We start from the raw sequence: 26,637 nt of genomic DNA on the forward strand, positions 1-26,637 counted from the left end.
TAGAAGATATTGGTTACAATGTTTAGTGGATCTTGCATGCATGCATGTTTAGCTTTCAAAGAGCCATATTACTTTGTCTTCTCCTTTGTGTTTGCGTGTAGATTTAGCTTAGTCCATTGCAAGAGCACGCTTATTATTGTTCACATCGTTCGATTGTGCAAGTGAAAGGCAATAATGATGATATATGATGAAGTGACTGAGACTGAAAAAGCTGGTATGAACTCTATCTATTTTGTTTTTGTAAATATGACTAGCTTGTCGTTCCAGATTCAGCTTTGTTGTGAGAGAACCATGTTTGCAATGACAACTTAGAGATCATAGTTTCTGATGCCATGCTTATTTAGCTAGGAGCTTATAATGGTTTGTCTTGAATGCCAACATAGATTTTGAGATGACTATGATGTAGTATGATAAGATGGTATTCTCCTTTGAATGATTCAAGTGGCTTGACTTGGCGCATGTTCATGCATGTAGTTGAAACAAAACCAACATAGCCTCTATGATGTTCGTGTTCATGGTGATTTATATCCTGTTCATGCTTGCACTCCATGTTAGTCAAACTCATTGCATCTTGATGTCTGTTGTCGCTCTCTAGTTGGTCGCTTCCCAGTCTTCTGCTAGCCTTCACTTGTACTAAGCGGAATACTGCTTGTGCATCCACTTCCATAAACCCAAAAGTTTTTCCATGAGAGTCCACCATTCCTACCTATGTGCGGTATTTACCTGTCGTTCCAAGTAAATTTGCATGTGCCATTCTCTAAATCTTCAAGAAATAATCTGTTTTGCATGCCCGAACCGCTCATGTGGTGACAGGGGGCTATTGGTATCTTCCATGTTAGGTGTGTTATCCTCGACATGTGTTTATTCACTCTCATTCACGAGAAAGGGGCCGGTAATTGGAATGCCCAGTTCCACGCTTAAATCGAAAACATAACTGTAAAACAAGACTCCCCTGGATTGATGTTAGTATGGACGGTACCCGAGGATTCGGCTAGCCGTGGAGTGTGATTGATTGGTGGGGGGGGAGTTAAAACTTTACTTTTCTGTTTGGGAACCGCCTATAGCATGAGTAGCGTGAAAGATATTGAGAACTCTTGGTCATTGCGTTGACAATGAAAGCATGCCACTCAAAATTATTATCTCTGTTTTCAAAACTTGAGCTCTGGCACCTCTGCAAATCAATGCTTCCCTCTGCGAAGGGCCTGTCTATTTATTTTCCTGTTGAGTCATCCTCTTCTTATAAGCACCAATTAGAGAGCACCTATGTCATCTTTATGCTTTGCTTTTGATTGATATTGTGTATGACTATGACTGGATCTTCGTTACTATGAATTACAATGTTTAGTCAGCCCTTGATCTTTGAAAGTGCTCTGCATTTATGTTTTGCGATATCAGAAAGAGCTAGCGAGATACCACCTATTCATATTTCTTCATGCTTGTTTTGATTGAATTGTTGGTATCTGAAACTCATTATTATTTGCTCGCTAGCTGATTATGCCATTGATATTAGTTTACCGTGAGACCTTTGTGTCACTTGCTTATGTGGTTAACTTGTGATCTTGCTGAAATTCTGGTTATGAGTTAGACATAGTTGCAACAACAAGATCAAACAGAGTTTGTCATAGTTTTTTTCTTTCTCTCTCAGTTTGTCAACTGAGTTGCTTGAGGACAAGCAAGGTTTTAAGCTTGGGGGAGTTTGATACATCTCCATCGTATCTACTTTTCCCAACTCTTTTGCCCTTGTTTTGGACTCTAATTTGCATGATTTGAATGGAACTAACCCAGACTAACGTTGTTTTCAGCACAATTTCCATGGTGTTGTTTTTGTGCAGAAATGAAAGTTCTCGGAACGTCCTGAAAATTTACGAAGAATTTTTCTGGAAAATATGAAAAATACCTGCGCAAAGATCCACCGGAGGGGATGGGCCAGTGGGCCACAAGCCGTGTTGCCGCGGCCACCCCCTCGCCGCGGCAACCAAGCTTGTGGGGCCCACGTGGCTCTGCCGCCCCCAACTCCAGCTCTATAAATTCACTTTCGCCTAGAAAAAATTCAGAAGAGAAGATTTCGTCGCGTTTGCGATACGGAGGCGCTGCCACATCATGTTCTTCATCTGGAGGACAGATGTGGAGTCCGTTTTGGGCTCCGAAGAGGGGAAATCGTCGCCATCGTCATCATCAACCTTCTTCCCTCTCCAATTCCATGAAGCTCTTCATCGTTCGTGAGTAATCTATTTGTAGGCTCGCTGGGCGGTGATGAGTAGGATGATATCTATCATGTAATCGAGTTAGTATTGACGGGGATTGATCCCTAGTTTCCACTATGTTTTGAGATTGATGTTGCTACTACTTTGCCGTGCTTAATGCTTGTCACTAGGGCCCGAGTGCCATGATTTCAGATCTGAAATTATTATGTTGTCACCAATATATGTGTGTTTTAGATCCGATCTTGCAAGTTGTAGTTACCTACTATGTGTTATGACCCGGCAACCCCGGAGTGACAATAACCGAAACCACTCCCGATGATGACCATAGTTTGAGGAGTTCATGTGTTCACCAAGTGCTAATGCGTTGTTCCGGTTCTTTATTAAAAGGAGAACCTTAATACCCCGTAGTATCCTTTTGGACCCCGCTGCCACGGGAGGGATGGACAATAGATGTCATGCAATTTCTTTTCCCTAAGCACGTATGACTACACACGGAATGCATGCCTACATCACATTGACGAACGGGAGCTAGACACATATCTCTCCGTGTTATAACTGTTGCATGATGAATATCATCCAAACGAATCACTGACCCATTGCCTACGAGTTTGTCCCAGTGCTGCTGTTACTTGTTTTGCTCTGCTACTGTTACTACTGTCGCTTGCTACTGCTGTTACTTGCTACTTTTGCTACTTGCTACTGTTGTCACTACTGCTGTTCCTTGCCACTGTTGTTACTCGTTACACTGCCGCTACCTGCTACAATTCTGGTTCGCTCGACGTTGACGGGAAAAGACAATTTCCGTCAATGGGCAACTTCTGGCGCCATTGATACGACCGTTAGAAATTGTCTTCCGTGTCAACAGATCGTTTCCAACACCGTTGTTATCATACTACTTTGCTGCTGATACTTTGCTTGCAGATACTAATCTTTCAGGTGTGGTTGAATCTGACACATTCAGCTGCTAATACTCGAGAGTATTCTCTCACCTCCTGACTGGCGTACCAACAAATCTGGGTCGAATACTCTACCCTCGAAAACTACCGTAAACCCACGCGCTGGTGGGCCATTGCAAGACAATTGCTAATTGTTGAGCAACTAGGAGCAGTTCTGGCTCTATTGTCTCGAAGGCATCAAGTCAGGGACTCTTCAACAACATTCTTCTAGTGTCGTTGCCGAGGACTGCTAAGCAATGGTCATAGAGACACAAGGTTGATCGAGATCTCAGACAAAGAGTAAATCAAGATGATCAACACACAATGCATACAAGATGTACCGAGAGGGATCAGGTGAACCCATGGTATGGTAAGCATTGTCCATTACGTATTTGTGTACTAACCCATGGTCTTCGTGAGAGTTCTATGTGGGGTTAGGTGTGTTTCTATGGGCTTGCATCTAGAGGAAGATCTCATACAAAGCGTACAAGATGTACCGAGAGGGATCAAGTGATCCCATGGTATGGTAAGCATTGTCCATTACGTGTTTGTGTACTAAGCCATGGTCTTTGTGAGAGTTCTATGTGGGGTTAGGTGTGTCTCCATGGGCTTGCGTCTAGAGGAAGATCTCATACAACCCATGAAGGATGACGTCAAGTGGTGATCGTCATCAAGATTGCAGTGTGCAAGTTCAAGTGGATCAGCATGAAGATATCATGCTTGAAGCTTGTCGTCCATTGTGGTGGCAATAGACTTGTGAAGATATGCAGAAGAGTGGTTCACCCATAGTGAGTATGGGGGAGCAATCAACTAGTCTTCATCAAGCCAACGCAATCAAGAAAGGTGGTCCATCTTGAGGAAGCCAAGATCATCATCATCTAGCTCAAGAGGACGAGGTGCAAGGTATAGGTTTGGCCTTGATAGGTTTTTTGTTTTAGGATAGATTGTTGTACTGTCAAGGGGGGATCTCAAGTGAGTATCTTGATCGTATCGTTCGTTGAGAGCTCAAAACATATGCATCCTTGCATCATACTTCTTGGTTCTTGTTTGGTGTTTCTCTTTGTGAGTTTTAGAGCTTATGGTCATCTTCATGACAAGCTCGAGTTCATCGAAAATGGAGTCCATATGCATCTTCTATGATGTTTTCGATGTTGGGAGTTTTTACTGGTCTTATTCGAAGAAGGGTTCTCACCATTTTCTTATGGGCCTTTTCTCACTTTCTTCTTATTGATATTTCTATCAAGATTGTGTTAACCCATGTCGTTAGTTTTCCAACAAACTTGGTTTTGTTGAAATCGGAGTCCGTATGCAAAAGTTAGAGCCGATTCAGTATCCAACGGTAGTACCGCTCCTGGTGCGAGCGGTAGTACCGCTTCTGTAGCGGTAGTACCGCTCCCTAGCAGTATTACCGCTCCGGGTGGGCGGTAGTACCGCTTCGGGACGGTAGTACCTCTCTCCGAGCGATTGTTCTTCATCGGACTTTTTGCGAAGACTTTCTCTAGAGGTATTACCGCCATGGCTAGAGGTAGTACCGCCACGGCTAGCGGTAGTACCGCCAGGGTCTAGCGGTAGTACCGCCAGGGGCTAGAGGTAGTACCGCCAGGGCTAGCAGTAGTATCGCTCTGCTCGGGCTGTTAGTGGGGGTAACGGTCTGATTCTTCCCCCACTATATAAAGGGGGTCTTCTTCCCCCTTGGACTGATCTATCCGTTGAGCTCATGTTCTACCCCCATTGTTGACCTTCTTAGAGCTTGCTTACTCTGAATCCCTCCAATGATTCTTGCTTGTTCTTGAGGGAAAAGAGAGAGGAGATCTAGATCCACATCTCCACCAATCACTTTCTCTTCTAAGTGAGGGAAACCCATTGGACCTAGATCTTGGAGTTCTTTGTGAGCTCCTTGTTCTTCCTCTTATATTTCTCCATAGCTTTTGTTGTTGTGGAGGGATTTGAGTGTGGGGGAGTTGTCCACTTCGTGTGTACTTGCCATTGCATTAGTTGCATCGGTTTGAGTTCTCCACGGTGATACGTGGAAGTGAAGTTTGAGAAGCTTATTACCTTTGGTACTTAGTACCCTAGATATTGTTCTTCGTGGATTCTTTGTCTCGGAGCTCAATCATTATGGTGTAAAGCTTCGGGCAAGCGTTGGGGTCTCCAATTAGGTTGTGGAGATTTCCTCGAGCAATTTGTACGGGTATCGTGACCGCCCCCAAGGTTTGCCATTTGTACGGGTTCGGTGACCGCCCTCAAGGGTCCCTTAGTGGAATCACGGCATCTTGCATTGTGCGAGGGCGTGAGGAGATTACGGTGGCCTTAGTGACATCTTGGGGAGCATTGTGCCTCCACACGATCCAACGGAGATTAGCATCCGCAAGGGTGTGAACTTCGAGATACATCATCGTCTCCGCGTGCCTCGGTTATCTCTTACCCGAACCCTTTACTTATGCACTTTACTCTGTGATAGCCATATTGTTTCTTGTCATATATCTTGCTATCACTTAGTTGTTTATCTTGCTTAGCATAAGTTGTTGGTGCAAATAGGTGAGCCTGGATGTTTTAGGTTTTGTGCTTGACATATTAAACGTTAGTTTTATTCCGCATTTGTTCAAGCCTAAATCATAATTATTTTAAAGCGCCTATTCACCCTCCCTCTAGGCGACATCCACGTCCTTTCAAATAGCAATCAATTTAATAGACAATTAACTAGTACAAGGAAATACTTTAATAGCTAAAATTACTATCTAGTTATCACCAAAACAACTATAAAAACAATAACATCACTAAAACCATACTAAATTATTATAAAAACTTATCTATTTCTAATTAACAGAAACAACAATAAAGTAACTTGAAGTGGCAAAAAGAATTACTTTTATGACAATAAAACTATTCTATTAACTCTAGTTATTTAATAACTAAGTAACAATAGAACAAAACAGTAGCTAAAACAATAATAACTAACTATAAATACTTATCCACTATAGTGTGAGGGAAGCATATAACCACATGTAGATATCTAAAAAAGGAACTAACGAAAATAATAATTAAAAACAATAATTAAATGACTAAAACAACTATATAAACAAAACAATATTGTTTTAGCTGAAAACATAATTTAAATAAAACTAAAACTAAATCACTCAATGCTACTCGATAGGCCAATCAATAACAAAAATAGTGGCAAAAAGAATCGATCAAAAATATATTATAAAACTCAAGATATGGCCAAATTAGTGATTTGAACAAAATTAAGCAAATTCAAAATTAATGTATTCAAATTTGGAATCCAAGTACACCATCAGAAACTTCATAATTTTTTGAAACTATAGCAAAAAATAATCACTCAATTGGATAACTAGACTCATAGATATGATTATTTTAAGATTGCTACTTTTCTGAAAAATGAAATACGAGATTTCTTGGATCTCACCAGAGTAGTCGTCGGAGTTGGGGAAGATGACAATGGGGAGCTCAGATCCGGCGATGGGGTCGTCCCACGTGATGGGAGATCTAGGCACGGAGAAGAGGAGGTCTCGACAACTTTGGAGAAGCTCCGGGCAGGGCCAACCGAGCCTCGAGCGGCGGTGGAGAATCCGCCGGAGTTGACAAACTCCGACGAGTTCGTGCGGTTGATGGAGTGGGCGAGTAGAGCTCCCGAGGGGGAAAATCGGTCGAGGGGAAAATCGGTCGAGGGTGTCCAGGTACATGCTACAACAGCGACCGAAATCCGGCAAGTGCAGATTTCCCAGCGAGCGAAAATCTCGGCCTTGATGACCATAAAGATGTGGGGAGGCGGGAAAGGAAGGTGTGGGGCAGTGGGTAGCTTCCCACGGGCAATGGGATGAAGGAAAGCCCCCCCCCCCCGAGGCGCGGGGATCATGACCATGGCGATTTGGAGCTCGAGATTTGGAGTTGTAGTGACGTTGGGGACGACCTCGTGAGGTTGGCCGAACCTCACGTGGGCTTTGGAGTTTTTTGTAAACAAAGAATGAAAAATAGAATAAAATAAAATGAATAAACTTTTTATATAGACATTTTATATATCAAAATTTTCAGAAAAGCATTTCCTACAACGAACATATTTTAGAGACATTTGAAATATTTTTAAAAACAATTAATTTCCAAAACTCAAAAATGACTTTGATCCAAAGGTCAAATGTTTTTCAAATGTTTTTCTGAGTTTATAAATTCAAATGAAATTCAATTTTGCCCCTGATTTGGAGTGTCATGTTGCTCCTCTCTTTATTTTGAATATGGTCATGGGCATTTGAATTTTCAAATTCAAAAATTAAAAGGATTCAAATGGAAAATCAAAATAGTTTTATTTAACTCCACACTCTCATTAAATTTTCTCTCATGGAGGTACTTGAGTGGCATGAAGTTTGAAACACTCTCAGAATGAGATTTCAAATCATTTCAAACAAAAACCCTTTTGTTAAAGTCCTTTGATTCCCTCTCTTTTCATTTTCAAAAGTTGTCAATTACACTCATTTTCAATCAACCATTCACTAGACAAACAAACAAACAATCAAAACTATTTATTTAATTTAACATTCCAACATTTAGTATTTTGGGATGTTACAAACCTTCCACACTTAAAATGAATCTCATCCTCAAGATTCGAAGAGGCTGAAAGAAGATTAGGGTTGGGGTCTTCTTGCAAATCTATTGATCATCACAAGGGGCTAGGGTGCTACCACACTTAGAATCAAAGCTAGATTTCCAACAAAAATTCAAGTACTCCATCCTTAGAGTTGACGGTGTCCGTACTCTCATATTCTCCGGGATAACTCTTCCACTCAGGCTCTTTTGGTAGGGCATAACCTTTTCCTCAAATTCTTGTGTCCCTGCATCGTGGTAAGGTTCTTCTGAGACTGGGTCTTCTTAGCTAATATTTTTATCTTCAATACTAAATAATTATCAAAATCTCATGGTGGTCAATCAATTAATGGTTTCTCTTGCCGGAAATGGGTGTGGGTTGAATCTCCCCATATAACCTAAGTTGGCAACGGTTGCGTGTACACGGTTCCAATGTCCTACCATTCTAAGGCTTTTGGCTTGTCATACCAACACTCTTCTAAGGTTTGTAAGGCTCTCTGATATTCGGTCAACATATGATAGTTCATGATAAAAGTCTTGAGTATGGGGGCCAATCCATCCCGTACTTGAATCATTACTACATACACACACATTGAATCACATATTCTAACACTTGGGCATCCTCACAAGCATTGCAGAATTTCTCTTGTGAGCGAAGTGGGTTCGGATAAATCCATCAATTCTGCAAGCTGAACAAATCACCTATCGTTTCTTCACAACTCTCGGGTTTTCGTATCCTCCTAATTAAGAAATGTTTCTTGATCTAATCACAACTTCTTCCAAATTTCTGGCTTCGTCAAGGTAGGGCTTGATCCTTATTAATTCCTCGGTTCTGTGGGTTGTAGGCCCACTTCAACACTTGTACGACTTTAATTCATCCGTGGAGTTACTAGCATTCCATATACCAACATTACACCTCTTTTAAATCCAATGGTGCTTTGTTCCTTCATACTCTTGGGGTAACCATATGTTAGAGCATTTTTTCCATATGAGGTTTTGCTAATTGATGACAATCCCTATGGACTAATGGTTGCCTTAAGTTATATCCAAAGGATTTGTCCATGGGCACTTATTGAAGTCCATCTGTTGGTTTCAAGGAATTTATATGATGACCAAGGTGGTATTCCTAGTATTATCCAAAGAATGGTCATAAAGACACAAAGTTTATCAAGACCAAGCAAAGAGTAAATCAAGATGATCAACACACAAAGTTTACAAGATGTACCGAGAGGGATCAATTGATCCCATGGTATGGTAAGAATTGTCCATAAAGCTTTTATGTACTAACCCATGGTCTTCGTGAGAGTTCTGTGTGGGGTTAGGTGTGTCTCCATGGGTTTGCATCAAGAGGAAGATCCCATTCAACCTATGAAGGATAACATAAAGTGGTGATCGTCATCAAGATTGTGTTTGCAAGTTCAAGTGGAGCATCACGAAGATATCATGCTTGAAGCTTGTCGTCCATTGTGGTGGCAATTGACTTGTGAAGATGTGCTGAAGAGTGGCTCACCCATAGTGAGTACGGGGGAGCAATCAACTAGTCTTCATCAAACCAACGCAATCAAGAAAGGTGGTCCATCTTGAGGAAGCCAAGATCATCGTCATCTAGCTCAAGAGGACTAGGTGCAAGGTACAGGTTTGCCCTTGATAGGTTTCTCTATTTTAGGATAGATTGTCGTAGTGACAAGGGGGGCTCTCAAGTGAGTAGCTTCATCATATCGTTCATCGAGAGTTCAAACCATTTGCATCCTTGCATCATATCTTGGTTCTTGTTTGGTGTTTCTCTCTATGAGTTTTAGAGCTTATGGTCATCTTCATGACAAGCTCGAGTTCATCGAAAACGGAATCCATATGCATCTTCTATGATGTTTTCGATGTTGGAAGTTTTTGCCGGTTCTTCATTCATAGAGGTCTCACATCTCTATATCATTGGCATTTTCATAACTGCGTGTTCTTAAGATTTCCTAAAGATGTAAGCCTTGAAGGTACCATCATGGAGTTGTCCTCATTGATGTAGAATCCATCTTCTCACACCACTCCCGAATACTCATACCAACCCCGTCTACTATAGCGTAGCATTTAAAATAAATAACGTCCCAGGGCTTGATAACAGGGTGGTGGGTTCCTACCTCATGTGTTCTACTCAATTACAAGATTCAATATCACTAGTGTAGAAGATGGTCAAATGGTGACACTAAATGCAATAAAAGCATAGGCATGAATATATATGGTCAAGTGAACTTGTCTCGTAAAGTTGATGAAGATAATATCGCTATCGGAAACTTAATAAAACTATTCGTCACTCCGAGAAAATCTACGTAATTAAATATAATATTCACATAAGCAAACAATTCTAGCAATCAATACCATCAAACAAAATAACAGTCATAAAGTAATAAAGAAAACAATAATGAAATCAAAGGAAACCAAAATAAAAATTCATAGAAAACTTTAAAGAAAACTAGAGAGAAACCAGCTCAAACAAATTCTATCATAACAATACTAAGTTACCCCAAACACTCAAATAACAGAAAATAAACTAATTAAACAATTATTTAACAACAAACAACTTAATAAACAATTAACTAGTAAAAGGGATGACTTCCTCAGGTTGGCCCGTCATGTCGGTTTTGCAGTTTTTTCAAACAAAAAAATGCAAAATAGAATAAAAATAAATAAATAAATATTTTATATAGACATATTATATATCAAAATTTTCATAAAAAGATTTCCCGCAACATGTTTTAGAGACATTTGAAATATTGTTAAAAGCAATTATTTTCCAAAATTCAAAAATGACTTTGATCCAAAGATAAAATATTTTTCAAATGTTTTTTTGAGTTTATAAATTCAAATGAAATTCAAAAATCCCCCTAATTTGGAGTGTCATGTTGATCCACTCTTTATTTTGAATATGGTCATGGGCATTTGAATTTTCAAATTCAAAAATGAAAATGATTCAAATGGAAAATCAAATAATTTTCTTTAACTCCCCACTCTCTTTCATTCATTTCATCAAGGTCCTTGAGTGGCATGAAGTTTGAAACACTCTTAGAATGAAATTTCAAATCATTTCAAACAAAAACCCTTTTGGGAAAGTCCTTTTATTCCCTCTCTTTTCATTTTCAAGAGTTTTCAAATTCACTCATTTTTAATCAATCATTCACTCAACAAACAAGCAACAATCAAAAGTATTTATTTAATTTAACATTCCAAAATTTAGAATTTTGGGATGTTACAACTATAGATAGTGGGTACATAAGTATATGTGTCCATGGGATACCTAGCCCGATCTGACCGAGCCCGAGAAAGCCCGATCCGACCCGGTCCGATGGTGCCCGCGGGTCGTGTCTACATCTAGATTTTAAGCCTGAGAGCTGGTTCGGGTCGGGCTCGGGACCGCTATATTTGTTATTTAACAAAGAGCCCCGCCCCGAGGCCCGACAAGCTTTTATGTCAATGGGACGGGCTTTGGCCTGATTTTTAGGCCCGATGCTCGGGCCTAGATTTTCTGCTTCGGCTTGGTTAGGTCCGACCAGAATCCCGATCCGACGAGAAGAATGGCCAGGTATAATATATAGTCTGGTTACAAACTAGAAGTGAGGACCTATATTTACAGGGCTTTGGAAAGCCTTCACAAATACTTCTACTTATGGCTAGAACATTTCAGAAAACATTATTTAAGATGCACAGTTTTATTCATGGGTATTCACAACTAGAACACTCTAAAAAACAATAGGTAGAATAGAAAAAAAATACTACACTAGAGTGGAAGCATGCACAAGTAGCTAAACAAGTGTGACAATACGGATTTCCCCCCTCATTTAATGTTCCTCATCACCGGCTCATCACGGGTTGTAGATGCTCTAAGTTTGCAAAAGGATTTAGTGTGCCATTTAAAAAATTCGTTTAAACTTTGTAATTTACTTAGAGCATCTTCAACAGTCTTTATATATTGAATTGCTAAAATTTTGTTATAGCAAAAGGAGAAAGAAGATTTACAAAGCCAATATTTTTTTTCCTTTGATAGCCTTTGTATATTGAATTGCTATATTTACACAAAACACACAATGATATGTGAGGACATTTTGCCATAGATACATTACACACTAGCATAAGTACATGTATATGTATACTGACACAATTCGCGTCCATATACACATGCACACACGCGTACACTTACACACATGCAACGTACACATGCAGCACACACGTATACATGTAGCATACACGTGTACACGTGAAAAAAACACGTACACATACACATGCGTACACATACCGCGCACGCACAACACACACACGTAAACGGACCCACCTGTCATTGAGACAAAGTGAAACTTGCTAAAAATTTATAAAGTGATCTTTGGCTTAGCAAATATGGAAAGCATGGGTACAAATATAGCAAGCTTTGTAAAAAAAATGATGGAACCGTTTATACAAAGGCTATTGAAGAAGGTTTTTTGTCAAAATTTGTAAAATAGCAAGTGAATACAAATATACAAAGCCTGTTGAAGATGCTCTTATATCACATTTTTGTACTTACTACTTGATCTATTTAGGAGTAGAAGAAAATGAAGTTGCTGCAAGTCTGCAACAGAAGATGAGGGGGTATTTGTTTCCAGGGACTTTCTGATGTAGGGACTAAAAAAGTCCCTTTTAGTCCCATGTAAAACAAACAAGGACGACTTTTAGGGGCTAAAAGGAGGTATTTGAGACTAAAGGAAGAAGTCCCTATGGGAGGGTCTTTTTGAAACTTTTTTGGCACCTTTTCCAACAATGCCCTCATTTTAGCATGTTATTTAATAACTACTACTACATTAGTAGGGGTAACATGGTCTTTTTGCATGTCATTTAATGACCTTTAGTCTCTGTTTTGTCCATAGAAACGAACGGGTAGAGACTAGAGACTTTTTAGGGGGTGTTTGTTTCCACAGACTTTTTGATGTAGAGACTAAAAAAAGTCCCAAAAAGTCCCATGTGAAACAAACATGAGGGACTTTTAGGGACTAAAATGGGGTATTTGAGACTATATGAAGAAGTCTCTGTGGAAGGGTCTTTTTGGACTTTTTTGTCACTTTTTCCAACAATGCCCCTACTTTTAGCATGTCATTTAATAACTACTACATTACTAAGGGTAACATGGTCTTTTTACATGTCATTTAATGACATCTAGTTTTCTGAAAACAAACGGGCAGGGAATAGGGACTTTTAAGTTGGGACTAAAAAAAATCTCGGAACTTATGAAACAAAGAGAGCCTTAGTTGAGACTTAAAAAAGCCAAACAAACAAGTCCTAAATTTCGCGATACCGCGAGGGGAATATTGCGGCCGGCAGTTGACGTTCACGTTGTCATAAAAAAAAGTTGTCGTTACTCATCACACCAACCTAGACGAGCCTTTCCTGAAGCGGCGGCACGGCGGCGCGGCCAAAACCTGCCGAATCCAGCTCGCCGCGGCGGTCGTCACCCTCCACCGCTCCCTCTCCGCGCGGCGACACCATTTAAACCTCGCCGTCTGCCGCCGCTTTCCCCCCTCCCAGATGCTTCCCCCAACCTCCACCATCCCACCCACCTTTCCCCTTCCCCACCCCGCCTTCACAAAACCTAGCTTCCGTCACCACCTCCGCTCGTCCTCCCTCCTGGCAAGCGCCTCCTCTGCGGCGGCGGGTCGGGCGTGCGGGATAGCGGGCCGTTGGACGAGCTCGGTTCGAGCCTCGCCTTCTGAGGCGGGGGGCTGGGCGGTGGCTGCGGCTGGTAAGGAGGGGGTGGAGATGGAGCGGCTGGTGGCGGTGGCGCAGAGCGCAGCGGATGCGGCGGGGGAGGTGCTCAGGAAGTACTTCAGGCAGCGCTTCGAGATAATCGACAAGGAGGACCACAGTTCGTTCCCTCCTCTCTACTAACAGGCATTTTTGAAGGGGTTGTAGCCAGGTGTTGATTGTTGGAGAGATGATAGTTTGCTCATCAATTTTTCTTCTTCTTCTGATTCCTGATTGCTTATATTTGAATCGGAAGATGAAAATTATCCGTTTGGGTGATACTATTGTTCTAGTGTTTTGTACTTTGGTGATAGGTTGGTTAGAACGGCGCATCCTTCTGTCCTCAAAACTTATGTGACTACAAAAGCCTTGTGATAGTTTTGTCCTATGCATTATTTTTGTTTGCTGTATAATATTTGTACATTGTTTTGGAGAAGTGAATATGTACTTGTAGAGGAAATCTGAACGTGGCTGTGAATTATGTCCAAATTGTACAACAGTTGAGCTGGACATTTCTTTATTACTCGAATCAGATGGTGTTATCTTGATCAGAGGCTCCATAACTATCCGTGCTCTTGAACTGGATTTACTGAATTTTTTCCAGGTCCCGTCACGATCGCTGATAGAGAAGCAGAAGAGGCAATGACTTCAGTCATACTGAAGAGCTTTCCTACTCATGCTGTGTGAGCTTGAGTACCCAATCCCAATATTCCAGCTCACTTTCAATGCACCTGCATGATAAATAATGCAACCTTTACTGGGTCATGCAGTTTCGGCGAGGAGAACGGTTGGAGGTGTGCGGAGAAGTCTGCTGACTATGTTTGGGTATTGGACCCCATAGATGGAACAAAGAGCTTCATTACTGGTATTAAAATGTAACAGTGTGTAGGCCAACTAATTTCAGCTTAACCAACAATGGTGGATGCTGATTTGTTTTCCGCAGGCAAGCCTCTTTTTGGTACACTTATTGCGCTTCTTCACAATGGAAAGCCGGTATGCTAATTTTCTCTTTCTCATGTCAGCTCTCCTTGTTTTTGTCCATTTTCTTTTCACTACTAACTGAAGGAAACTGTACTGGATAGCAGTCTATCATATATAATTACATGTACTCAGTGATTTAGCTTGATTTTGTTGATACTGTCACCAGAGATCTACCGTTACATGATATATTCGATGCAACCTGTAAATTTTTCTTTTTAATTTCAGCATATTGTATATATACTAATGTCTCTTCTGGACATGTTATCTAAGTGCGTCATATATGTTAGATATTTGTTCTATATTACTTGCCATTGACTATTCTTCTTTTATTTAGGTTATGGGCATTATTGATCAGCCAATCTTGAGAGAGAGATGGGTTGGGGTGGATGGGAAGAAAACTACCTTAAATGGACAAGAAATATCTGTCCGTCCTTGCAATGTGCTGTCGCAAGCTTACTTGTAGGTATATTATGTTTTAGTACATAGAAATAATACATGATATTGCAATGTTGAATTATTCGTCCCGTGTATAATAATCAGTGTTGGGCATGTGTCAGATATACGACGAGTCCACATCTCTTTGAGGGAGATGCTGAAGATGCATTCATTCGTGTACGAGACAAGGTACATACCATGCTTGTAATTACATATGGTTGAAAACATGCACCATCAACGTCACAACTCACATGCTTGCCGTTTTACTCATTTGTTATGCAAGGTGAAAGTCCCATTGTATGGCTGTGATTGTTATGCTTATGCCCTCCTGGCTTCTGGTTTTGTGGATCTTGTTGTGGAATCTGGATTGAAGGTATATAACCAAATCTTGCCTGCTAGTCAGTTTTCAGCTTAAGTTTTCTTTGTATTTAAGTTGTGGTTCATTTTGTTAATATCTCTCTTTGACCAGCCCAATATTATTCTGTCCATTATTCTTGCAAACTCATCAAATACACTCAAGTTATGTACTAAAACAATTTATTCTGTTGTGAAGCCATATGATTTTCTCTCACTGGTACCGGTGATTGAAGGAGCTGGGGGCTCAATAACTGACTGGGAAGGGAACAAGCTCCACTGGCCTGTCTCTTCGGAATCTCGGCCAACAAGTATAATACTCGGTCTTCTCATTGGTTTCACCAAATTTTGCTTCAAAATTACTTCTATTTTGCGTCCTTTATTTCTTTCTATTTCATATCCGTCAGTTTTTCCTACTTTGCATCCCTCCACTTAAGAAACCACAACACTATGTAATATCGAGATTCAAAACTGGCACAGGCATTTCAGTCGAGCATATTTGCTGCTTCTGTTTGGCAGAAAACCAATGCTCCTGGTACTGAAGGTGTGATTCTTCTCTTCATTTTGGTTCAGGTTTCAACGTGGTGGCAGCCGGAGATTCCCGTGTTCATGGGCAGGCCCTAGCAGCGTTGCGGTGGCGCTAGCCTGCAGCGCCGGGTGGCTCCTGTTCATTTAAAAGGCTGCAACTGTTATTCATCTATCCAATAAAACTGAGTCTGTACGCTTCCTTAGTGGGTAAAGCAAGTTGTTCACGGTGCACCCTTTACTCAATGATGATCAGTGATTTCTTGTTGTGTGTTATGAACAGCCCTTATGTACTCAGATACTCAAGTCATCGATGATCGCTGAGCGACTTGATTGCACCGTGTAGCTCTTCTATGTGATGCTGGCTCGGTTACTCAAAAAAATCTCTAAGCAGTGATTCTACCTGACTCATCTAAAACAAGCTGGATTTAGTTGCCAATTGGGCCAGAGTACGTTATCTGCACTGGGAGGAATTAGCCATCATCTACGCCATGGAATGGAATATACTCCCTCCGTTCCTAAATATAAGACCTTTTAAAGATTACACTATAAACTACATACGGAGCAAAACGAATGAATCTATACTCTAAAATATGTCTATATAATCTTTAAAAAGTCTTATATTTAGGAACGGAGGAAGTAGATAAACAAGAGCTGCAGCGACACTGCGACAGTAATGACATCTCTAGCTAATCCTTAAAAAATTATACTCCCTCCGTTCCTAAATATAAGACCTTTTAGAGATTTTATTAAAAGACTACATATGGAGCAAAATGAATGAATCTACACTCTTAAATATGTCTATATACATCCGTATGTAGTTCATAGTGTAATCTTTAAAATGTCTTATATTTAGGAACAGAGGAAGTATTTAGGAAGATTTTTTTTATTTTTTAGTTGATCCCTCGAACTTTTAATCTCTCAAAATTAAAACTTCTCATCCCTCGAAATGCAACCTTCAGCTCATGTTTCTCCAACCAGGGAAACTCTCGGCAAATTTATGCAGCCTGCTTGCCCCTCTCGGCTGTCGCCCTGTCAACGCCTTTGGAATCCATCTGCGCCGCCGCTGCAACCCTACCTCCCTCTCACCCACTTTCTCCTCCATCGCCGGCTCTAGAACAGGTTGCTATTGTCCGCGATAACAATCTTAGTGACGCGTGGATGACAAGTTTAATTGACACGCACCGTAGTTTTCTGACAAAAAACACTCTTAAGCACAAAATTGTCATGCTTGATAACTAAATTTGTCATCCTTACATCACTAATATTGTCATAAAAAGCGGTTCGATTTGCTATGGTTAAATTTCGGACGTTCAGGATAAGTAGACGATAAAGTATAAGACGAGGATATGATTCGGAGGGATAACAAAACATAATCCAAATCACCTGTTTTTTTTTTGAATGTTGAATTCCAAATCACTAGTTGGTGCACAGCGGAAGAACAGTCGTTGATTTCTCTGCAGTGACGAAGGAAACACCGAAACAGAACACAGAAATCCCGATCCCCGCCGCCAAAGGCCCCAACCACGATGGTGCCAGGAACGGCGCCCAGGCCGGCGGCACCGATGCCCGCGCAGCCGAAGAAGCCTCCGCACATGCTCGTGCTCGGCACCGGCTTCGTCGGCCGCTACGTCTCGGAGCGCCTCCTGGCACAGGGATGGTTAGTCCGCCGTCGCTCTCAGTCCCCCTCCTCGCTCTGCTCTACGGCTTCTTCTCTTTGACTGGCGTCGGCACAAATTGAGACCACTCCGTCGCTCTAGCTCCGTTTCCCCAACCCCCCTGATCGATGTCTCGAACTAGATTGGGTTCTGCCGCTGCTGTAGCCATCTCCTCTTCCCCCGAATTCGGTCCTTGATTTCTGTTTGGATGAACGCAGGCGGGTGTCCGGGACGTGCACCAGTGCCGGCAAGAAGATGGAGCTCGAGTTGCTGGGTATGACTGCTTCCGTCTTCGATGCCACAACAAGCAAGTACGGCTTATTTCCTCTCTTCTCACCCTTCTTCTTTCAAGAACCGTTCTCTGTCGTCTCTAGCTAAAAAACATGGACGAGTCGCTAAAACTGGTTGTCTGCTGAAAATCTTGGACCCACAAGCGTTTCTCTAGTGTTATTATTAGTTGAATCGCATCTGAAAAGGTGAAGGAGGCTCTCCTTTGTTTTTGGTTGACCATAAAATTTTGTTTTCGGTTGAACATAATTTTTTGCTGATGCAGGCCAGAATATTTGCTTAAAACTTGCAGTGAAGTCAATCTTTGAAACTAATACTAGTACATTTATATATGCAAATACTTCAATCACGGCTGATTGTTTAATCATTATGGGAAGAAGGTCACTCCAAATTTTTGTGCTAGACTCCCAATACATTTTCTTGAAATTTTATTAAAACGATATGTGATCCTCATCTCCTGTTGTTGGACCTGTGCCCCTCTGGGCCCTCTTACTCCTGTGTGTGGGTGCCAGTGAACTTTTATTTCTCATACTTGTGTCTTTATCTCTACGGGCAGTTTCCTTTTCTGATTATTTATGGCTCTCAATTCCAGCCTTGCAAATCTTCATGCTTTGCAAGATGCAACCCATTTGCTCATCTCCATTCCTCCCATCCCTGGGGTTGGTGATCCTGTACGTTGCCAGTTATCTGCTGCTCAATTCAGCATGCTTCACTTGAATGCGATCCTGATATGACTTCATGCTTATCCCTTATGCAGTTGCTTTCCTCACATGCTGACCTGCAAACAACACTGACTAGTGGTAATCTTCAATGGTTATGCTACCTATCTTCAACAAGTAAGTTCAAACAATGTATGCACCTCTCATATGAAATACTTGGTTTGGGTGGTGGACAGGGTGGTGGACTGGACGGCGCCCTCTCCGCGCTCCTCCCACTCCGCCCAGAGCGGTCTGCCGTCGTCCGGCTCCGACGACGATGACTCTCCCTTCCCGATGGTGGCCCCTGCGTCTTGGACGATGGGGGTTGAGGACGGCCAGAGGAGCGACCGCATGCATCGCCTGGCTCGTGCCCCTGTTGCCAGCCTGGGTTGCCGGGGTGGACCTCGGGACGGCCGCTCGAGAGACCGCGACGACGAGGGAGGGCCGGGTGCAGGCGGACACAGGTCCTGGAAGGACGTCCTCCTTCGCCGCGGCGCCTCGCGTGCTCCACCTCGCGCTACGCCTTCGCAGCGCCGTCGCAGCCTATCCCCGCCGGCCAGGCGCGGATCGAGGGAGTCCTCGGGCCGTCGCTCGGGGGCTGGGAGGGCCACTGCGTCAGCTAGACGCCAGTCGAGGCCACACCTTGAGAGCTCCACTCCTGCAGGGGCTCCCAAGGCCACGGGCTCCGCCGCTGCGGCCACCCAGCTCGCCCCTGTTGCGAGGAACAGCACCAGCGGGAAAGACCCGGTCGAGGAGTTTTTCAGGACGGCCAAGAAGCCCACCATAGCCTCCGTCATCGTCGATGGCCTGGCAGCCGGCGTCCACATCGCCGCAGAGGCGGCAGTGGCGGCCCCCCTTGAGTTCGTAGATGCCAATCTGCTCCAGGCCTCCGGCGAGACAGTGCAGCTGGACGCGTTCAGTCCAACGCTGTCGGCTGCAGCCTCCGATCTGGGACAGTTCCTCAGAACCACCCCATCGCCAGCTAACACCATGGAGGTCCAGCTCGGGGCGGTTACGGGACGCGTCAGGCAGCTGGAGATCGGAGGAACCGTCGCTAGGCCGGAGTCGCGGGGCCTCTTCCGGACGACCAAGCAGCAGCCGCTGATTGCCATTGCCCCCGCGCGCCGTCCCGCGGCGCCGCCGAAGACTAGGGCCACCTCTACCCCGACTCGCTCCAGCGCGCGGCAAGCTGTCGGGTCGTCGGTGCCAGTGGCACATCGCGCTTCCCTGCGCCTTGTCAAGGAGCTCGGTCTGCTCGGCCCTCGAGACAAGCTGACGGCAGAAGTTGCGAAGGCGCTCTTACAACGTTTTGAAGAGCCCTTGTCCGACAGTGACATCTCGGTCATCGCCAGGCTGACCCGTCTGGACAGCGAGGCGCTGCGGGTCATGGCTCGCATGAACGGCCCCGACGGAGCTGCCGATGAGGCCACCGTGTAACCATGTTAGCCGCCCTTAGTTTCTATCTCCGATGGTGACCGATCCCCGATCGGTTCGAGTTAGTTTGGTTTTCATTTCCAACGGGCAGTAGGATAGTTCCTCATCGCCGGCGCATCTTGGGTTCTGCTGGTTGGCGCCGGTCTCAAATATGTATGATGGTTGTGTTCTTTTTAGGCCAACGGCCGATTAGTATTAGTCATCGGAGGTCCATCGGTGTTTTAGATGTATGACAAGATCCACCCCATCATGTGCTGGAATGTTCGTGGCTTGAACAACCCAGCCAAGAGGACAACGGTCGGGGAGATGGCGGCTGCCCACCGCATTGCCATTCTCTGCATCCAGGAAACCAAAATCGCAGCCTGGTCACCTGATTTGGTCCGCGAGATCGGGGGCGCCAGGCTCACAGAGTGCATCGCTCTACCGGCCATAGGCACTAGCGGGGGTGCGGCCATCCTTTGGGACAAGGAGCTAGCCTTAGTTTCATCGCATGCGATAGGGATTTTCGCTATTACAGCAAGAGTGACCTTCCTCGGGCAGTCCGAGAGTTTCTGGATATCGTCGGTCTACGGCCCGGCGGACGACGCGAGGAAGGAAGACTTCCTTCGGGAACTATCCCTCTCAGCGCCCCCTCTCATCGATCCTTGGCTTATCAATGGGGATTTCAACCTCATATACGAGGCGCGAGACAAGAACAACGCCAATCTCAACCGTAGGCTTATGGGTAGGTTCAGAACAGCCATTGACGCAAAGGGCTTAAAGGAAATTAGGTGTAAGAACCGTAGATACACATGGAGCAACGAGCGGCAAGATCCTACCCTAGTGAGCATCGATAAGTTCTTCTGCAATACCTCCTGGGAATGCATCTTCCCATCGGTGTCACTCATCGCGGCGTCAACAACAACATCAGACCACTGCCCGCTGATTCTGGCTGACACCTCGGCCTCCCCTCATACTGCCCTCTTCAGATTCGAGAGTTTCTGGCCGAGTTTCCCTCGCTTCCATACCACGGTGGAACGGGCTTGGAACAGGTCGGCGCACTCCTCGTGTCCTTTCCAACGTCTGGCCATGAAGATGGTGAGGACTGCTCGGGATCTGAAGTGTTGGAGCAAGAGTTTCTTTAGCCAAGCTAAGATGCATTTCCACCTGGCGGCATACATAGTGCTCCGCCTGGACGTGGCACAGGAGAGACGACGCCTCTCAGACGCGGAGTTCACCCTCCGAAAGCTTCTAAAGCTCCGTCTGCTGGGACTCGCGGTATTAGAACGTGCTCCCGTCGACAAGCCTCATGGCTCACCTGGCTTCGGCTAGGAGATGTGGGCACAAAGTACTTCATGCCAAGGCGACGACCAGAAAGCGAAAAAATTTCATTCACTGCCTCCGAGTCGGCGATGAGGTCTTCACGGCTCACGATCAAAAGGAGGATGCCATTCACAACCATTTCCAACACTCCATGGGTAGCAGGGCAGTGCGACCGCTGCAAGTAGATTGGTCCATCTTTGATCTACCATCCGTCCGCAATAGAGGTTTAGACAACCCTTTCTCCGAGGAAGAGGTATGGGAGGCGATCAAAGCATCACCGGCGGAGAAGGCCCCAGGGCCGGACGAATTCTCCGGGGTCTTCTACAGATCCTGTTGGTCCATTATCAAGGGGGACATCATGGCAGTGTTCAGTAGTTTCTACAACCTAACTAGAGGGGATTTCGGCAAGTTAAACACAGCTTTGGTGATACTGCTATCAAAAAAAGACGGTGCAACTACGACCAGGATTTCAGACCTATTAGTCTCATCCATTCGGTGGCCAAGCTCATCACCAAAGTTCTCTCAAGGCGTCTTTCCACGGTGATCAGTAGCATAATCTCCCCGGCGCAATCAGCATTCCTTCGCTCCAAATCAACACAAGACAACTTCCTATATGTGCAGAATATAGTTAGATCGCTGCATAGGAAGAAGCAACCAGCCCTGCTGCTTAAGCTAGACATCGCAAAAGCTTTTGATAGCGTCTCATGGGAGTACCTACTAGAGGTGCTGCAGCAACTCGGATTCCCGGCGCGCTGGCGCGACTGGGTTTCACTGCTCCTCTGCACGGCCTCTTCGGCCGTCATGTTGAACGGCACGGTCGGCAAATACTTCACTCATCAACGGGGCCTACGGCAAGGGGACTCACTCTCTCCACTTCTTTTCATCATCGCCATCGACACCCTGCACCGACTCCTGGAGAAGGCAACGGAGTTGCACGAAATTGATCCGTTGCCTGGCAGGGGCATCCCCCTAAGAGTGAGCCTTTACGCAGACGACGCCGTCATCTTCGCGAATCCGGCAAGAGAAGAAATCGAAGTACTGATGGCTATTCTGCGTGATTTTGGACAAGCCTTAGGTCTACACATCAACCCGTCTAAATCCACCGCTTCACCCATTAGATGTGACGACATGGACCTGCAGCACATCCTAGCTAGCTTCGGAGGGAAAGTTGTCGCTTTCCCGCTGACATACCTTGGGCTTCCGATCACTCTATCGAGACTTAGGCTAGTTCACATTCAGTTCATTTTAGACAGAATTAGAGCTAGACTAGCTGGATGGAAGGGCAAACTGCTTAATGTTGCCGGCAGGCGAGTCCTGGTCCGAAGCGTCCTCTCAGCCCTACCAACCTTTGCACTCTCTGTGCTAAGGGCGCCAAGGAAGTTTTTTGACGAGATAGACAAGGCTAGGCGCCGTTTTCTCTGGGCACAAGACGACGGCGAGTTTGGTGGAGGCAAGTGTAAAGTAAATTGGCCGACAGTTTGCTCCCCATTGGAAAACGGGGGCTTGGGCATCCTAGACCTAAACCGCTTCAGTAGAGCCCTTAGACTACGGTGGCTATGGCTGGCATGGACGAGCCCCCGACAGGGCCTGGCGGGGCATGACTCTGCCTTGCGACGAAGCGGACAGGGACCTGTTTAACGCATCAACAACAATTGTCCTCGGCAACGGCGCAACGACATCCTTCTGGCATTGCTCATGGATGGGAGCAGCCACCCTAAAGACGGCGTTCCCGTCTCTTTTCAAGCACTCCAGGAGGAAACACAGAACGGTGCAGGAGGCACTAACCAACAACACCTGGTTAGCAGATTTAGCGCATGGTAACAATGCGCACCTATGGGAGGAGGCGATTAGGCTTCATAGATGGCTCCAGGATAGGGATCTTCACCTTGAGGAAGAAACTACCGACACTATCACATGGAACCTTGAGGCATCAGGAACATATACGGCAAGATCGGCGTACAAGGCACAATTCCAAGGAGTGATGAAGTCCGATTTCAAGAAGATAATCTGGACGACTTGGGCGTCCCCTAGGCTCAAGATTTTTGCCTGGCTGCTCCTGAGAGACAGGCTATGGTGCAATGACCGACTGCAACGACGAGGATGGCCAAATGGATATTTCTGTCAGCTATGCCTGCGGAACCTAGAAACATCAACACATTTGTTCTGGGAATGCCCCATGTCACTGGAAATCTGGGCACACGCTGCCTCGGGGGCCGGATGCGCCTCCTTGTACCCTGACACATGGGCAACGAAGATGAGGTCAGCCGATAAAATCGCCACCATGGTAGAAACGGCTCCACCAGTGCACCGCAAGGCCACCAGGACGATGATCGTCCTGATCCTATCGGAGATTTGGAAGCACAGAAACGATTGCACCTTCACAAGCAAGCAGGCGCATATACAAGATATAAAAAGCGCAATCACAAGAACAGTCGAGCTTTGGAGACAAGCGGGAGCATCGTTCTTGGAGCACCCTTTCTGGGACCCGCCATGAAAGATCGCGACTGCTTTTTCCCTTTTTCCTTTATTTCTCTGTCCTTTTTTCCTTGATCCTTCGATCAACTCCTCCATCACCTTTGTAACCGCACTTCTCCCTGCTATGGTTTTAATATAAGCCAGCATCTAGCTGGATCTTTCAAAAAAAAAAAAACTTGGTTTGGGGTGAAATTGATTGACAGCATTTCGATAGTTTCCATTTCACTGAATTATTTAACATGTAGCAGTCAAATGAACTGCATTTCAGTGCAATAGTTTTTCTTGAGAACCCTTACTTGGTTTACGCACTGCATTCATGTCAATGAACTAGAATAGGAGAACATCTCTATTTCTTCACTCTTGTTAGGTACGTTAGCCGGTTGGCTTAGAAAACTGACTTATAATTCTTGTTATTTCCCAGGTGTGTATGGTGATTGTGGTGGTGCATGGGTTGACGAGGAGTAAGAAACGGAATGTGTTGTGTGTTTTTGCAATACATTTTAAAAAGTGCACAAGAAACTGATGTATATGCAGTCATGTAGTGAATCCAAAGAGCGAGTCTTCCAAGTTAAGATATGCCGCTGAACAAGGATGGCTGGATCTTGTCGACGAGCTGGATCTATCGGCTTTTATACTTCGTTTGGGTGGAATATATGGGCCTGGAAGAAGGTTGAGATATGCTAATACTTCAATCCATTTTACTATTTTGATTTCTTATCATATAACCAGTCAACTCTAGAAATGCAAGACTTGACAACTGATATGCTGATTTAAACCAATGTATTTGCACCTATGAAATGAAAGATTGTCAGCACCTGTATCATGACTGCTTTGGGTTTCACCAAATAAACCATCAAACAAACTTGATAGAGATGACCGATTGGAAGGTTTGTTCAAGGAGACTGTTGATACATCCTGATATCATGTCTCTGGAAGCGTCAGTATGACGACTATTCTTGTTTCGTATTTGTGATGATCCTTATTTGTTGTTGCAGTGCTTTGGACACCATAGCCAAGAGAAATTCTTCTTCAGGAAGACAGAAGTTGAGGGAGTCGAAACAGTACACTGCACGTATCCATGTGGCTGACATCTACCAGGCTATCCTGGCTAGCATGAGCATCAAATCTACAAGGTTTCTGTTTTCTCTTGCTTGCCTAATAACATGGTTATCTGCAATTGCTCGGATCTTCACGCATTTTTCTCATACTTCACTTCAGTTTAGATAGCAATAGCTCAATATGAGATTGAAACGCCAAAAGTCCTCTTCATTTGTATTTCTCTCCTCGCTCTGCTCTATGAAATAGCTTAAACATCATCACACATACTTACGGTGTGTTCGACTTCATATTCCAGTGTGACCATACATGCTGTAGTTATATTGGTTCTAGTCACATTTCGTAAACTTATATTTTCAGTATAATCCAGAAAATGACTGTACATCCGGAGACTGATAATTGATTTCTCATGCAATGGCAGGAAGATATACAATGTGGTGGATGATGACCCTGCCTCGAGATCGGAGGTCTTTGCATTTGCTCAGAGCTTGATAGGGAAAAGATACCCTGATCTGGCAGCGGATTCTGCAGGGTCAAACAGTCAGAACAGAATTATGACTGCTGAAAAACGGGTATCTAATGGTCGGTTGAAGCAGGAACTGGGCATTAGGCTTGTCCACCCATCTTATAGATCAGGGCTGCAGAGTATTCTTGATTCCTGGCTCGCCGAGTCCATTATTTCGAGGGAAGTCAGTGATGTGTAGCCTGTGCATCGAGTGGCATTTCTTTTAATCCTTGGGTTGGATGATACAACCTGAACCTGTACGCTATACCGCACATTATACCTGAGACTGAACTTATGAACTCTGATCCCAAGGAATATTTTGCCGAGCATGGAGATGGTAGCGAAGATTAAAATGAATGCAGTTGCAAGATTAATGTGCATGTTCCACATTACCATTCAGTAAGTAGATGTTCATTGAGTAAGTAGATAGTAGCAGGGTCCGTTGGACTACAAATAGGAAGCCTGATTGATGCAGGTAGCTGGCCAAATCTGAAAAACTAGAAGCCAGAGATGGTAGCAGTTACCGAGGGAATATGAAAATAACTTAGAGCTAGCTAGCAATTCAGGACTACATTTTACTTTAGTGATGGATTTGTAGGTTGGCGAGCTCCCTTGCAGCGCGTCTAGCCTCCCGGCGCTCCCTCCGCAGAAGTACCTCCTGCCGGTGGGCGTTAAGGCAGGCCGGCGAGCAGTGCTGCTCGAGATGCGAGCCCACCCACTGGGCGCGGCTCTGCACGCACGTACCCGGCGCCCTCCTCAGCACCGGCAGCAGCAGCATCTCGTCCTCCTCCTCCTCGTGAGCCGTCGGATAATGACTGTAGTAAATCCATTGTCGGACTGTAGCTTTTCCTTTCCGTTTTCGGTAAAACCTGTTAGCCTATATTAGCTGCCGGGTTGTGGCGAGCTGGTCATTGTGATCTTTTCCCTTGTCTGTGAACAAGCATATACTCAGAATATACCATAGCTCGGGATGAACTTTCCCCTTTCTTCCTAAATACATCACTAAAGTTGATCCGGTCCTGACAAATTGGTATCAGATGCAACCGATCCTCGGCCACAAAGATGATGGAGTGACAGAATTCTTCCCCGATCCATGATTCCCACCCTTTAGAGGAAGATTAGCAGAGTTATAGCGGCGTAGGCGGCGGTGTTCGAGCTTCGTCAGATTTCTGGTGGCGTTGGTGGCGGTGTTTAGTTCGGGCATAGATCAGTCGAGCAGGAGTGGTTGATCGAACACACTGTTTGATCGGTAAAATTCCATGTCCTCGTGCTGATCTGTATGCTTTTGGAGGCGTGGATCTAGGCGGCGGCAGGATCTGAGTTCTCTGGAAGGGTTGCTGTTATTCAGTGGTAAAATTCCTAACCCGTGACTTAGATCGAGGCGATGGGACGCAAAGTAGCTCTGGATGAAGCTGATGTGCAAGAAATACTGTCCTT

The 26,637-nt window shown here is 44.4% G+C and overlaps 2 protein-coding genes across 6 annotated transcripts; both read left to right on the forward strand.

Moving 5' to 3' along the window:
* Window positions 1-13,073: 13,073 nt before the first annotated feature.
* LOC123443436 (bifunctional phosphatase IMPL2, chloroplastic) lies at window positions 13,074-16,122 on the forward strand. The gene is made up of 9 exons (XM_045119804.1): window positions 13,074-13,610; window positions 14,094-14,172; window positions 14,260-14,354; window positions 14,433-14,482; window positions 14,805-14,929; window positions 15,028-15,094; window positions 15,189-15,278; window positions 15,459-15,570; window positions 15,833-16,122. The coding sequence occupies exons 1-9, from the start codon at window positions 13,274-13,276 to the stop codon at window positions 15,901-15,903; spliced, it is 1,026 nt and encodes a 341-aa protein (XP_044975739.1). The 5' UTR covers window positions 13,074-13,273; the 3' UTR covers window positions 15,904-16,122.
* A 567-nt stretch (window positions 16,123-16,689) lies between these two features.
* Window positions 16,690-25,574, forward strand: LOC123443437 (protein YeeZ). 5 transcript variants are annotated; one of them, XM_045119805.1, is made up of 8 exons: window positions 17,178-17,444; window positions 17,661-17,753; window positions 18,323-18,401; window positions 18,488-18,566; window positions 24,061-24,100; window positions 24,174-24,308; window positions 24,635-24,772; window positions 25,117-25,574. In XM_045119805.1, the coding sequence occupies exons 1-8, from the start codon at window positions 17,314-17,316 to the stop codon at window positions 25,397-25,399; spliced, it is 978 nt and encodes a 325-aa protein (XP_044975740.1). In that variant the 5' UTR covers window positions 17,178-17,313; the 3' UTR covers window positions 25,400-25,574. The 5 variants fall into 5 exon arrangements, with proteins under 5 accessions (XP_044975742.1, XP_044975740.1, XP_044975741.1 ...); XM_045119806.1 differs by having other exon boundaries at window positions 17,180-17,444; window positions 18,488-18,530; XM_045119808.1 differs by lacking the exon at window positions 18,488-18,566 and having other exon boundaries at window positions 17,181-17,444; window positions 18,323-18,389; window positions 24,182-24,308.
* The last annotated feature ends 1,063 nt before the right edge of the window (window positions 25,575-26,637 follow it).

This window comes from Hordeum vulgare, chromosome 3H (genome assembly GCF_904849725.1).
Source record: "Hordeum vulgare subsp. vulgare chromosome 3H, MorexV3_pseudomolecules_assembly, whole genome shotgun sequence".
In the NCBI taxonomy this organism is placed as follows: domain Eukaryota; kingdom Viridiplantae; phylum Streptophyta; class Magnoliopsida; order Poales; family Poaceae; genus Hordeum; species Hordeum vulgare.

What these genes read in the sequence shown, in the direction of transcription:
- LOC123443436 (XM_045119804.1), top strand. Translation starts at nt 13,274, where the DNA reads ATGCTTCCCCCAACCTCCACCATCCCACCCACCTTTCCCCTTCCCCAC. An exon ending in GTGCTGTCGCAAGCTTACTT is followed by an intron (nt 14,930 to 15,027) that starts GTAGGTATATTA and finishes GGCATGTGTCAG; the next exon opens with ATATACGACGAGTCCACATC. An exon ending in TCATTCGTGTACGAGACAAG is followed by an intron (nt 15,095 to 15,188) that starts GTACATACCATG and finishes TTGTTATGCAAG; the next exon opens with GTGAAAGTCCCATTGTATGG.
- LOC123443437 (XM_045119809.1), top strand. Translation starts at nt 18,747, where the DNA reads ATGGGGGTTGAGGACGGCCAGAGGAGCGACCGCATGCATCGCCTGGCT.